This window comes from Choloepus didactylus, chromosome 1 (genome assembly GCF_015220235.1).
Source record: "Choloepus didactylus isolate mChoDid1 chromosome 1, mChoDid1.pri, whole genome shotgun sequence".
Classification (NCBI taxonomy): Eukaryota; Metazoa; Chordata; class Mammalia; order Pilosa; family Megalonychidae; genus Choloepus; species Choloepus didactylus.
The window spans coordinates 186,308,759-186,322,870 of NC_051307.1; the positions used below are offsets into that span (position 1 = coordinate 186,308,759).

The 14,112-nt window shown below is 37.0% G+C and overlaps 1 protein-coding gene across 2 annotated transcripts in view; it reads left to right on the top strand.

Annotated features, from left to right (window-relative positions):
- Positions 1–14,112, top strand: part of LOC119542288 (programmed cell death 6 interacting protein) — a 126,679-nt gene that overhangs the window by 93,343 nt on the left and 19,224 nt on the right. For both annotated transcript variants that reach the window (XM_037846913.1, XM_037846916.1), the window contains exons 11-12: positions 4,802–4,913; positions 6,378–6,547. In XM_037846913.1, coding sequence (XP_037702841.1) covers positions 4,802–4,913; positions 6,378–6,547 — 282 coding nt within the window. The remainder of the gene's footprint in view (positions 1–4,801; positions 4,914–6,377; positions 6,548–14,112) is intronic.

The following is a 14,112-nucleotide window of genomic DNA, read 5'->3' on the forward strand; positions in this document are numbered from 1 at the left end:
TGGAGCTTTGAGAAGGATGTTTCTGGCAATTCTTGCTGGCTGTTCAAAGCTTCTGGAACCTGAATCTTCTCATTCTACCATCTTGATCATGGTGGAGTTCTGTAGTGTTAAATCTATTTTATATTAATTTTGACTATTAATATATTTCCAATCATTTTCCTACCATATATTGTATTTTCTGTTTGTCTTGTCTTTTCAGTTTTTATATATTTTTTTCTTGGCTCAATGGGGTTAATTCAGTTTTTACTTACATTCTTTTTTTTAACACTAGCATGGAAGTTTGGAAGTTTTACACTTTTTTTTTTTTAAGTTCATTGTAATGTGTTCTGGGTATGAATTCCCTTTCATTTAAGTTTCTTGATATTTCTTTGGGCCTACTGAATCTGAGAAATTATATCTTTCATCAGTTCTGGAAAATTCTTAGTTTTTACTTCTTAATATCGAATCTCCCCAGTTCTCACTATTATCTCATTATGGATCTCTGATTACATTTATCTGGAATCGTCTTACTTTATTTTCCATGTCTTACTTTATATTCCATGTCTTAACCTCTTGTTTCTTTTGCTCTGTGCTTCATTGTAGGTAATTTCTTGTGATCTAATTCTCTTCAGCTGTATCTTACCTGTTAAGTATCTATTGGCTTCCTAATTTTAAATATGTTTTTAATTTCTAGAATTCTACTTGGCTCCTTTTCATTTCTGCTCATTGTTTTTTGTTTCTTTGTCATACTTTCAATTTATTTCCTATTCCTTAAAATGTATCAAATGTGTTTATTTTATATTCTGCATCTTATAATTTCAATATCTGCAGTCTTTTTTAGTTTGATTCCTGTGAATTTTTTTTTTTTTGGTACTTGGATATGGCAGTTTGTTTGTTCCTGGGTGTATTTGTTTTTTTTTTTTCCTTCTTGTTTTTTAATTTAAAAAGTTTTATTTTGGAATAGTTTTAGGTGTACAGAAAAGTTGCAAAGTTAGTACAGAGATTTCCTGTATATTCTTCACTCAGATTCCCCTAATGTTATCAGTGGTACATTTTTAATATTGGTAGAAAACTATTACTCAGATTTTACCAGTTTTTCCACTAATGTCCTTTTGCTGTTCCAGGATCCAGTCAAGAATACTTTGCATTTAGTATTAAGTAATTCTTTTTATTGTGAATTCACATTTCCTGAAATTTTATTTGCGGAAATTCTTTGAGGTCTGGGTTTTTTTTTTTTTTTTCCTTTTAATTTTATTTTGAGGTAAATTCAAACTTCCAGGTACAGTTGCAAAAACAATATAAGCCCCATACACAGAACTCCAGCATATCCCGACCCCCCTCCCTGATACCCCGATCCACCAACTTTAACATCCTTTCACATCACCATTTCTTTCCCTCCCTGCCTCCCTCCCTATCATCCATCATCTATTGCTCTGTTTTCTGAACATATGAGAGCAAGCTGCATACATCCTTGAACAAACAATACAATTCACATACACATTTCCCATGAACAAGAACATTCTTTTATGCAATCCCATTACGCGCAGCTAAGAAGTTCAAGAAATTCAACAATACAAAGCTTACATTCTATATTTCCTTTTTTTTTTTTTCCTTATGTCCCAGTTGTGTCCCTTTGAGCCTCCTCTCCTCCATCCTCACATCACATCCAGGATCATCCTTGGCATTTAATTGCCATTATCTGTTTAGACTGTTTTTTTTTTTTCCTCAATTGTGGAAACATATATACAGCGTAAATCTTCCCATTCCAACCCCTCCCTAGCATTCCATTAGTGGGATTGATCACATTTAGAATGTTGCAATGCCATCACCTTCCCACCATCCATTACTAGAAATTTCCCTTCACCCCCAACAGAAACCCTACACTTATTTCTTAATTCCCCATTGCCCCTTCCCCCACTTCTCATAACCCGTACTCTACTTTTTGTCTCTATGGTCATATTCTCTGATACTTTCTTTGTGTTTACTGTGGGGCTTAAATTTGACATCTTAAATCTATCACAATCTTGTTTTCTTTGATACCAACTTAACTTCAATAGGACATGTAAACTATGCTCCTATACTCCTCCATTCCCCCACCTTTATGTAGTTCTTGTCAAAAATTACATATTTTATATTGAGTCCAAAACCACTGATTTATCATTACAGTTTATGTATTTTAGATCCTGTAGGAAGTAAATAGTGGAGTTACAAGTCAAAACTACAGTTGTATTGGTATTTATATTTACCATGTGATCTTTACCGGAAATCTTTATTTCTTCATGTGGTTGCAGTTAATTGTTTAGTGTCCCTTCCTTTCAGCCTGCACAATTCCCTTTAGCATTTCTTATAGGGCTAATCTACTGGTGATGAAGTCCCTCAGCTTTTGATTATCTGGGAAGGTTTTCATCTCCCCCTCATTTTTAACCTCCAGGTGTTTGTGAATTCTCCAAGTCTCTGCTGGTTATTGACTTCTTTTTGTATTCCGTTGTGGTCTGAGAATGTGCTTTGAATAAATTCAATTTTTTTTAAATTTATTGAGGCTTGTTTTATGTCCCAGCATATGGTCTATTCTGGAGAAAGTTCTGTAATCACTAGAGAAGAATGTCTGTCCTGGTGATTTGGGATGTAATGTTCTATATATGTCTGTTAAATTTCTCTATGTCACTCTCTCTTTTCTTTGTTTCTCTGTTGGTAGGGCTCCCTTTAGTATCTGAAGTAGGGCAGGTCTTTTATTAGCAAAATCTCTCGGCATTTGTTTGTGAAACATTTAAGCTCTCTCTCAAATTTGAAGGAGAGTTTTGCTGGATAAAATATTCTTGGTTGGAAATTTTTCTCTCCCAGAATTTTAAATATGTCATGCCACTGTCTTCTCGCTCCATGGTGGCCGCTGGGTAGTGACTACTTAGTCTTATGTTGTTTCCTTTATATGTGGTGAATTGCTTTACTCTTGCTGCCTTCATAACTTGCTCCTTCTCTTCAGTATTTGACAGTCTGATCAGAATGTGTCTTGGAGTGGGTTTATTCGGATTTATTCTATTTGGAGTTCGCTGGGCATTTATGCTTTGTGTATTTGTATTGTGTAGAAGGTTTGGGAAGTTTTCCCCAACAATTTCTTAGAATACTCTTTCTAGACCTTTACCCTTTTCTTCCCCTTCTGGGACACCAATGAGTCTTAAATTTGGACGTTTTATTTTCTATCATATCCCTGAGATTCATTTCGATTTTTTTGATGTTTTCCACCATTCTTTCTTTTGTTCTTTCATTTTCTGTTCTGTGGTCCTCGAGGACACTGAGTTGTTGTTCAGCTTCCTCTAGTCTTGTACTGTGAGTATCCAGAATGTTTTTAATTTGGACAACAATTTCTTTTATTTCCATAAGATCGTCTATTTTTTTATTTACTCTTGCAATTTCTTCTTTATGCTCTTCTCAGGTCTTCTTCACATCCTTTATATCTTGTGCCATGCTCTTCTTCATGTCCTTTCTATCCTGTGCCATGCTCTTATTGTTTGTCTTTAGTTCTTTTATTAATTGCTCCAAGTGCTGTGTCTCCTCTGATCTTTTGATTTGAGTGTTTGAGTTTGGGTTCTTCATATCATCTGCTTTTATCATATGCTTTAAAATTTTCTGTTGTTTTTGGCCTCTTGGCATTTGCTTTACTTGATAAGGTTCTTTCCAGGTATAAAAATACCAGTCTCTAATTTGTCAGATCTACAGCTTGATGGCATACATTTTCTGTAACCAGCAGATGGCATCCGCGAGTCACCTAGTCCCCTCAAGTCAGTTCTCCCCAACTTTGTCTTTGTGGTGTGTGGGGGTCTGATTCTTGTGGGGTTCAATTGGTTCACCAAGTTTGGGTGTGTTGTTGGTGCTGTCTGCCCTGAGTGAGGGGCATGTCTCTGAGTGATTAGAGAGGCAGGACAGCTTTAATAATCAAACCTCCCAGGTGTTCCTGGAGATTTAAGGCTGTTGCAAGAGTCTAAGCCTTCATGTCAGTCTTGCCACAGATTGTCTCTGCCGCTGACCCACAAGTCCTTGGTATTGGTGTAGGGTCCCTGGGATTTCTGAGCGGGTCCCCCCTCTCAGCTGTGCTCTTCCAGGACCTCTGCTGAGGGAAGGCTGTGCCACGTCACAAGTGCATGCTGGCCCTCCAGGGAAGCCCTGGGCCGACGGGCTGTTCAGGGGCGTTCCCAGCCTGCTGGAAAGATGGCTGAATGGGGCGTGTTAATTTCCCCCTTTTCGCACAGCTCCACCTTCCCAGCTCCGGGACAATTAGCTATGGGTGCGCTAAAGGCCACTGTCCATGGTCAATATTGTTGCGTGTGCGCTGTGCTGTTTTCAATGCTATGCATTGAAAATTAGTTTCTATATGTTAAACGTAATTTTCAGAGTGTTGTATTGAGATGGAAGTTAATTTTTAATTTTCATACAGTTAAGGGAATCATTGTTTTTCTTTGTTTCGTAATGGCTTTTGAGGTAGAAAGACCTCCTATTTATTTTAATCTTAAAAAAAAAATCAAGGTTTATGGTACTCTTTGTTGGTCACCTGAATGTGAATAGTCTTTTATTCATCCTTTTTTATTTTACTGGGAAAGGTAATGGCTAACCCAACCTTGGATTTTAGAAGACTTTTTGTTAAAACATAATTTAATGTAAATTTGTGCAAGAAAAAAAATGTGATGCCAATTTACTTTATAAGCAGTAGTTGTAAGACCATTCCCTGTTTACTAAATTTTGACCTATCTCGGGTGTGAACATTTAAAAATGGTTTTACTTTTTTTGTACCAGAAGTATTTCATTATTTCTTCTCTTCCTTTTTAAAAAGTCATTAAGATTGTTGGATGAAGAAGAAGCAACTGACAATGATTTAAGAGCAAAATTCAAGGAACGCTGGCAAAGGACACCATCCAATGAACTGTACAAGCCTTTGAGAGCAGGTAAAAATTTTCATGAAGTGATGTTCACTTGAATAAATTCCCAATTTGGATCTATAATTTTGGCTTGATTAAATTAGGCTCAGTTATAAACCTGTTTTTTTCTGAAACTGTACTAGTTTGAAGACCCAAGTGTTTTTCCACAGTTCAATATTCTTTAAGATAAAGAGTAACAGAAGTAATCCAAGTTCTTAAAAGTTCAGATTCCTAAGAGGGTATAAAGTGAACATTAAAAATGCTCCTATAACTCCTTCCATAGCAATTTTATTGAGATATAGTCACATACCATATAATCCATCCATAGTATACAATCAGTGGCTCAGTTTCATCATATAATTGTGCATTCATCACCGCAATCAATTTTAGAACATTTTCATTACTCCAAAATAAAGAAAAAAATAAAAAATAAAACCCAAAATATCCCATACCCTTTATCCCCCATATATATATATATATACATACATATATATAATTTGTCTTTATTTTATTAATCATCTGCCCATACACTGGGTAAAGGGAGTGTCAGTCACAAGATTTTCATAATGATGTGGTCATACGATAAAAGCTATATAGTTACACAGTTATCATCAAGAATCAAGTCTACTGGATTACAGTTCAACAGATTCAAGTGTTTCCTTCCAGCTATTCCAACACACTAGAAGCTAAAAAGGTATGTCTGTATAATGCATAAGAATAACCTCAAGAATGATCTCTCATCTCTACTTGAAATCTCTTAGCCAAAGAAACTTTGTGTCATGTCTTTTCCCTCTTTTGGTCAAGAATGCCAGGGCCAGGCTTATCCCTGGGAGTCATGTCCCATGTTGCCAGGGAGACTTACACCCCCTTTTGCAGTTTTTTAAAACATAAATGAGATCATATTATATGTATGGTTTTGTCATTTTTAAATACTAGGTGGTAAAGTATAAGCTTTAACAGTTACTATGCCAAATGTGTTCTTTTATAAAACTTTGGTTATTCAGATTTTGTGCTTAAGATAAAAGGTATCTTTATGATGGCTGTAGACCTGTTTTATAAGATTTTCTAAAAGAATTAATACTGTTGAGATTTGCCTAAATATATATCTTCCGTTCTTTTAAATCAAGTTGAAGCAGTGATCCTTAGAGGAATACTTTTGAAAATAAATTGTAACCATTTTTAGGTAAATAATTTTCTGTATTCATAGGCTGAAGGAGAAGATTAGACTAATGGATAACTTTTATTTGGTGGATAGTAACTACCAAATGTATTTGAAGGTATAGTTGTGCTTTTGATTTAGAAATGATTTTGTCAGTTTTCCAAAACCAAAAGTGCAAGGACTGGCAGGACCCATGGGTTTTTTAATCTGGTGAATTGGGGCCTGTAGAAAGGAATAGTAAGTTAAGTTGTGGTCAGAACTAAAAGTACAACCAGCTCATAAGCATTACTCTTAGAGTCAATGCTGTGCTCTGTAAACTTTTTTTTTCTTAGAGGGAGCCAACTTCAGAACAGTTTTGGACAAGGCCGTGCAAGCAGATGGACGAGTGAAAGAACGTTATCAGTCTCACCGTGACACCATTGCACTTCTATGTAAGCCAGAGCCTGAGCTGAATGCCACTATCCCTTCTGCTAACCCAGCAAAGACCATGCAGGGCAGTGAGGTGAGAAGATATTGACATGGTGGTCATCTGCTTATGAAAACTGTGTTCAAGCCATTACATACAGTGAATTGCCAGTTTCTCTCTTATTAGTATCTTTATAAAATTGCAGAAGTAAATTGAGATTGTTATGTTTTAAAGCATTATTATGTATACTCTGTAAGACTTACGTATACTAATAACATTACTTTCTTGGAATAATAATTTCCATTTATTGAATATGTTCTATGAGCTGAGTACTAAATTCTAGGTACTTTGTTCACAGTATTCAATTCAGATTTTTTAAAAGCAAGAGAGGCTTGTGAATTTAGAAACTTCCTTGAAGTGGCATGATTGAGGTTTTTTTTTTTTTAATATATATATATTTTTATTGAGATTGTTCACATTACCATACAACTATCCAAAGATCCAAAGTGAGCGATCAGTTGCCCGCGGTACCATCCATACAGCTGTACATCTATCAACACAGTTTTTTTTTTTTTTTTTTTCCCAATTTTTAGAATACTTTCATTACTCCAGAAAAGAAATAAAGACAAAAAAAAAGGAAACTGAGATCCTCCCATACCCCTAACCACGTCCTGCTCCATTATCGATTCATAGTTTTGGTATAGTACATCTGTTACTGTTAATGAAAGAATGTTAAAAATACTAGTAACTGTAGTATATAGTTTGCAGTAGGTATATATTTTTTCCCTATATGTCTCTTTATTATTAACTTCTAGTTACAGTGTCATACATTTGTTCTAGTTCATGAGAGAGATTTGTAATATTTGTATAGTTAATCCATGGATATTGTTCACCACAAGATTCACTGTTTTATACATTCCCATCTTTTAACCTCCACCTTTCCTTCTGGTGACATACATGACTCTGAGCTTACCTTTTCCACCACCTTCACACTCCTTTCAGCACTTAGTTATTCTCACAACATGCTACCATCACCCTGTCCATTTCCAAACATGTAAATTCACCCTACTTGAACATTCTGCTCGTAATAAGCAACCACTCCGCATTCTTTAGCCTCCTTCTATATCCTGGTAACTTATATTTCATGTCTCTGAGTTTACATATTATAATTAGTTCATATCAGTGAGACCCTGCAATATTTGCCTTTATGTGTCTGTCTTATTTCACTCAATATAGTACCCTCTAGGTTTCTTCATCAACCCATTTCTTTTAAGATGGTTTTGTTTACACGCTATACATTTTGTCCTAAGTAAAAAATCGTTGGTTCCCTTTATAGTCACGTATTTATGTATTCAGCGCCATTGCCACTATCTATATAAGGACTATATCTATATAAGGACATCTCCATTTCTTCCACAAAGAAGGAGGAAGAGTCAAAGAAGGCAGGGAGGTGTAAAAGAAAAGGAAAAGAGAAAGAGAGATAAAAAAGAAAAAACAAAACAAAAAAAATCCCAAAACTTGATAGCTAGAAAGAGTCAGACAACATCACCAATGCCAGGAGACCCATACCCTTCCCCTGTTGCCTACCCCCAACATATGCATTTAGCTTTGGTATTTTGCCTTTGTTATGTTAAAGGAAGCATAATACAATGTTTCTGTTAATTATAGTCTCTAGTTTGCATTGATTGTATTTTCCCTCCAAACCCACCCTATTTTTAACACCTTGTGATGTTGACATTCATTTCTTCTACCTCAAGCAAAAACATATTTGTACCTTTTATTACAATCATTGAGCACCCTAGGTTTCCCTGAGTTACACAGTCCCAGTCTTTATCGTTCATCTTTTGTTCTGGTGTCCCACATGGTCCCAGCCTTCCTCTTTCAACCATATTCACAGTGATCTGTGTTCAGTGTACTTACATTGCTGTGCTGCTATCTCCCAACATTGTTTTCCAAACCTCTCACTCCTGTCTTTTCCTTTCTGTCTGCAGTGCTTCCTTTAGTGTTTCCTGCAGAACAGGTACTTGTTCACAAGCTCTGTCATTGTCTGTTAGAGAATATTTTAAGCTCTCCCTCATATTTGAAGGATAGGTTTGCCAGATATAGGATTCTTGGTTGGTGATTTTTCTCTTTCAGTATCTTAAATATATCAGTCCACTTCCTTCTTGTCTCCGTGGTTTCTATTGAGAAATCTGCACATAGTCTTATCGAGCTTCCTTTGTATATGATAGATCGCTTTTCTCTTGCTGCTTTCAGGATTCTCTATTTATCTTTGATATTTGATAATGTGATTATTAAGTGTCTTGGCATAGGCCTATTCAGATCTCTTCTGTTTGGGGTATGCTGTGCTTCTTAGATCTGTAATTTTATGTCTTTCATAAGAGATGGGAAATTTTCATTATTTCCTCTATTATTTCTTCTTCCCCTTTTCCCTCCTCTTCTCCTACTGGGACACCAGTGACACGTACATTCTTGCTTTTTGTTTTTTCCTTAAGTTCCCGGAGATGTTGCTCTATTTTTCCATTCTTTTCTCTATCTGTTCATTTGTAGTCTTTCAGGTGCCTTGTTCTCCAGTTCAAGTGTTTTCTTCTGCCTCTTGAGATCTACTGTTGTATGTTTCTATTGTGTCTTTCATCTCTTGTGTTGTGCCTTTCATTTCCATAGATTCCGCCAGTTAGTTTTTCGAACTTTCAGTTTCCACCTTATGTACTCTCAGTGTTTACATTATACATTTCAGCTCTTTTGCCATATCGTCCCTAAACTTTTTGAATTGACTTATTAATAGTTGTTTCAGTTCCTGTGTCTCAGTTGAAGTGTAAGTTTGTTCCTTTGACTGGGCCATAAATTCATTTTTCTTAATGTAGGTTGTAGTTTTCTGTTGTCTAGGCATGGTTTCCTTGGTTACCCCAATCAGGTTTTCTCAGACCAGAACGGGCTCAGGTCCCAGAAGGAAGAAATATTCAGCATCCGGTTTCCGTGAGGGTGATATCTTAGCAAATTGGTGATGCCTCAGGTCACTGCGTTTCTGCCCAGGAGGTAGCACCTGTCAGCCTATAATTGCAGACTGGTGTAAGGAGGTGTGGCCCGTGGCTGTTTTCCCCTAGGCTCTGGGGACTGGTTCTGAATGGAAGGCATGTATTAGGGCTGGGCCCCACCCCTTTCCTCTTAGAGAAGATAGACCCCCTAGGGAGAGTCATTAGCATTTCAGTGGTCTCTCTGCCTGTGCTATTTCCACCCTTGTCTGGGTCAGAGCACTGGGAAGTGAAAATGGCTGAGGCTTTCTCCACTGAGCCTAAACAGGGACAGAAAGTCTCCTTCAGGGCTAGTCCGTGGCGACCCTCCGGCTCTCCAAGGTCAGTCATCACCCAAAGTCTCTGTCTGCTTGTTGGGGATTCATAGCTTGTAGTGAGCAGTTCACACTTGCTAATTAAAACCCCAGTTGGAGCTCAGCTGAGCTATATTCACTTGCTGGGAGAGAGCTGCTCTCTAGCACCAAAATGCTTTGCAGCTCGGGCTGTGGGGAGAGGGGTCTCCCAAATTGGATCTGCAGTTTTTACATACAGATTTTATGCTGTGATCTCGGGCATTCCTCCCAATTCAGGTTGGTGTATGATGGGTGGATGGTCACGTTTGTCCCCCTGCAGTTATTCTGGATTATTTACTAGCTGTTCCTGGTTTTTTATTGGTTGTTCCATGGAGACTAACTAGCTTCTACTCCTCTCTGTGCTGCCATCTTAGATCCTCTGGCATGGTTGAGTTTTGACCAGTTACTCTTCTGACTACAAATTCCATGTTTGTTACATAATACCATGCTGCCTTCCAGCATATTCCACTGGAGCTACCTCTGAAGGAAAATTAATAACGTGTGCGTATTAATAAGTGGACAGTATCATAAAGATATTTCAGTATCATAATGGTATTTCTAATGGAGATAGGCAGGAGAAAATCAATAGTGGGGCATCTGAGTTGGAAATTCCTTCAAGAGGAAAATACAAGTCTTACTTAGTGGCCAGTCACTTTGAAGTAGGGTAGTGTAGTAGAATAAGTTGGAGGCTCTGAAGTGCACAAGAAAATAAGTCAAAGGGCCAGAAATATTGCTGAAAACTTCTAGAAAAAGGTGAATTTCCTGGGACAGTGTGTTGTAAAAGTTGTCATTGTTATTCAGTTGTGTTTCCACAGAAGCATTTCATATATTTATTCAACCAAGACTTGGTGAATGTCTCCTTTGTGTAAGGCACTATACTAGGTGCTTTGAAAAATTAACTAATAAATCATACACAGCCTTTGCATTCAATTTGTGTTCTAGTGAGGAAGAGAAGACATGTATTAGGATAACTGTAATACAAGGTAGAAATTCAGAAGTGCCTCAGGGAAAGTATGTTGTGGGTTTAAATGATGAAGCACTTCCTTCTTCCAGCATTTGGAGCTCTCTTTTAGGAGGCTTCTTAAGAAACTGGTATGTGTTTTGAAAACAATAGAAAAGATAAAGACATAAAGGATTTGAGAGGGATTGAGTGAGTGAGTATGTCCAGAGAAGTTACCATAGATAGCGATTTGAAGGCTAAGTGGAAATTAGCTATCCACAGGTGTTGAGCAGCTCCCAAAGAGAAGAGACTGGATAGTCGAATATGCACAGAACCTTATCCTGAAGGGGAATGGGATAAGGAATATTAATAAGATGATTTGAGCAAATAGAGTAGAAAAAGAAGGTAGAAGATAATTTGTAAAGAACAGAGACTTCAGACCCACAGAATGGCAGCAAAAACTGGTTCTTTTATTCCCCCCCCAAACCCCCGAAAAAGTCTCTTTCATATTCCCTCCTTTTTTTTTTTTTTTGCATCTTGTATGTGATTCAGAATTTACATAGCTTTTATTCCTTGTTCATCTCCTGCTTTCAGTAGGAAAGCAGAAAGGGTTTATGCTAAGGAAAATCCGAATTGCAGTGTGACGATTGGGTGATATCTTATTTGTTTGAAGTATACTTGCTTTTTGTTAATCCATAGTGGTAGTTCATAGGGGAAAAAAACTTTCATAGCCAATATGGAGTTATTTTACTGAAGTTAGATTTTCTTAACAAAAGTAACCAAAAATTCAGTGCTCTGTACATTCATCATGTGCCTTTATCAGCTAAGACAAGCATTATATTTTGGCCCAAACTGTTTCAGACAGTTGTTATAACAGCTGATGACACATTTTAGCCAGAGTTTTTAGGTAAAAACTTAGGCATTTCAATTGCTGATTATTAAAGTGATACAATATACATTTTATTAAAAGGTCGAAAGCTTGATTGTAAAACTTTTTTCTGTTTTCTTATTGTGAAGTGGCCTACTCTCTAGTTATTTATCTTTTGTTTAATTGAACATCTGGCTTTAAATATTAAGAAACTCAGGAAAAGAAAATTGCAGACTATTTATAATTTGTACTCAACGATCCTTATATTAAACACTTAGGACCACTGCTTGTGGTCTCTCATCGAGTCGAGTCTGAAATCTAGTCTTTGTTCACTGGCCGAATCTTGGACCTGTTGTAGGTCTGAGTATGCCCAAAGGAAGGGATAAATTTTTCTTTGTACAAAGAGGATGTTCACTTGTGCTCACAGTGTTGTATTTGCTTGGGGTGACAGAGGGGTGCTTTGAAAAAAATCTTCAGTTCAGAGGTAGTGCATGAAGTAGCACTGTTCAAAGCTATGTGCCCTCCAAGAGGGTCTTTTTTTTTGATTCACACAAAGGTACCTTATAGACTATCAAAGAATCTGGAAACACAGCTTTTACTCTTGTATTTTCTTTTTCATAACACAAAGCTTATAGACAACTGTTGAGAATAGTTGCAATCTCTTCATTCATTTGTTCACCAGATGTTTGTTGAAGGTCCTCCTGTACAAGGTCCTTCACATAGAGACATGGAAACTTCTTCCAGCTTAGTTTATTGTTGGTTTTCTGTTGAAGTTGGTTTTCTGTTCAGGTTGATTTTCTGTTGCTGTGGAGATAGTCTCATTTCTGCCTTTTCTGAAAATGAAACAGCAAGGTTTGAAAAGTAAAGTTGAAAATTTCATTGAGAGCATTTCTTATGTGCCTAATTGTGTTTGATGCAGATGCAATAGACGTTTGCTTTTAAATTCACTTTACTGAGATATATTCACATACCATGCAGTCATACAAAACAAATCGTACATTCAGTTCACAGTATCATTACACAGTTGTGCATTCATCACCACAAGCACTCCCTGACACCTTCATTACCACACATACAAAAATAAGAATAATAATAATTAAAGTGAAAAAGAGCAATTTAAGTAAAAAAGAACACTGGGTGCCTTTGTTTGTTTTTTTTTCCTTCCCCCATTTTTCTACTCATCCATCCATAAACTGGACAAAGGGGAGTGTGGTCGATACGGCTTTCCCAATCACATTGTAACCCTTCATAAGCTATATTTTTATGCAGTCGTCTCCAAGATTCATGGGTTCTGGGTTGTAGTTTGATAGATTCAGGTATCTACCACCAGCTACCCCAATTCATTAGAACCTAAAAGGGTTGTCTATATTGTGTGTAAGAGTGCCCACCAGAGTGACCTCTCGGCTCCTTTTGGAATCTCTCTGCCACTGAAACTCATTTCATTTCCTTTCACATCCCCCTTTTGGTCAAGAAGATGTTCTCCATCTCATAATGCCAGGTACACATATTCCATGTTGCCAGGGAGATTCACTCCCCTGGGTGTCTGATCCCACGGAGGGGGAAGGGCAGTGATTTCACCTGCCAAGTTGGCTTAGCTAGAGAGAGAGGGCCACATCTGAGCAACAAAGAGGCATTTGGGAGGAGGTTCTTAGGCACAATTATAGGCAGACCTAGCCTCTTCTTTGCAGCAACAGTCTTCCCAAGGGCAAGTCCTATGGTAGAGGGCTCAAGCCATCAAACCACCTGTCCCCTATGTCTGTGAGCACATTAGCAACCATCGAGATGGGGAAGGCCAATACTCCTGCATTCTCCATCAGCTCCTCAAAGGGGCTCTGCATATTTTTTCCTTGTTTTTTTTTTTTTTTTTAATTAACTTGTTTTTTAAATCAACTATATAAAAAAAATTTTTTTTTAAAAACATACAATAAAAAAACATTTCAAACAGACCATAACAAGAGAGTAAGAAAAAGACAACTAACCTAAGAGAACTACTTTACTTCCAACATGTTCCTACTCTACTCCAAGAAAGTAACCTAATATAGCAACATTTCTGTGAACTTGTTCTAATATACCCATCAGAAATTAACAGACCATAGTCATTCCTGGGCATTCCCAAAATGTTAAATTTACCCACCATAGCTTATCTGTTCTTATTGGATTATCGCTCCCCCTTCCTTAATTTCTCTCTATCACTAGTTCCCCTACATTCTACATTATAAACCATTTGGTTTACATTTTTCAATGATCACATTAGTAAATAGCATATAATATTTCTTTTTTTGTGCCTGGCTTATTTCGCTCAGCATCATGTCTTAAAAGTTCATCTATGTTGTCATATGTTTCACAACATCGTTCCTTCTTACTGCTGCATAGTATTCCATTGTGTGTATATACCACATTTTATTTATCCACTCATCTGCTGAAGGACATTTGGATTGTTTCCATCTCTTGGCAATTGTGAATAATGCTGCTGTGAACATTGGCATGCC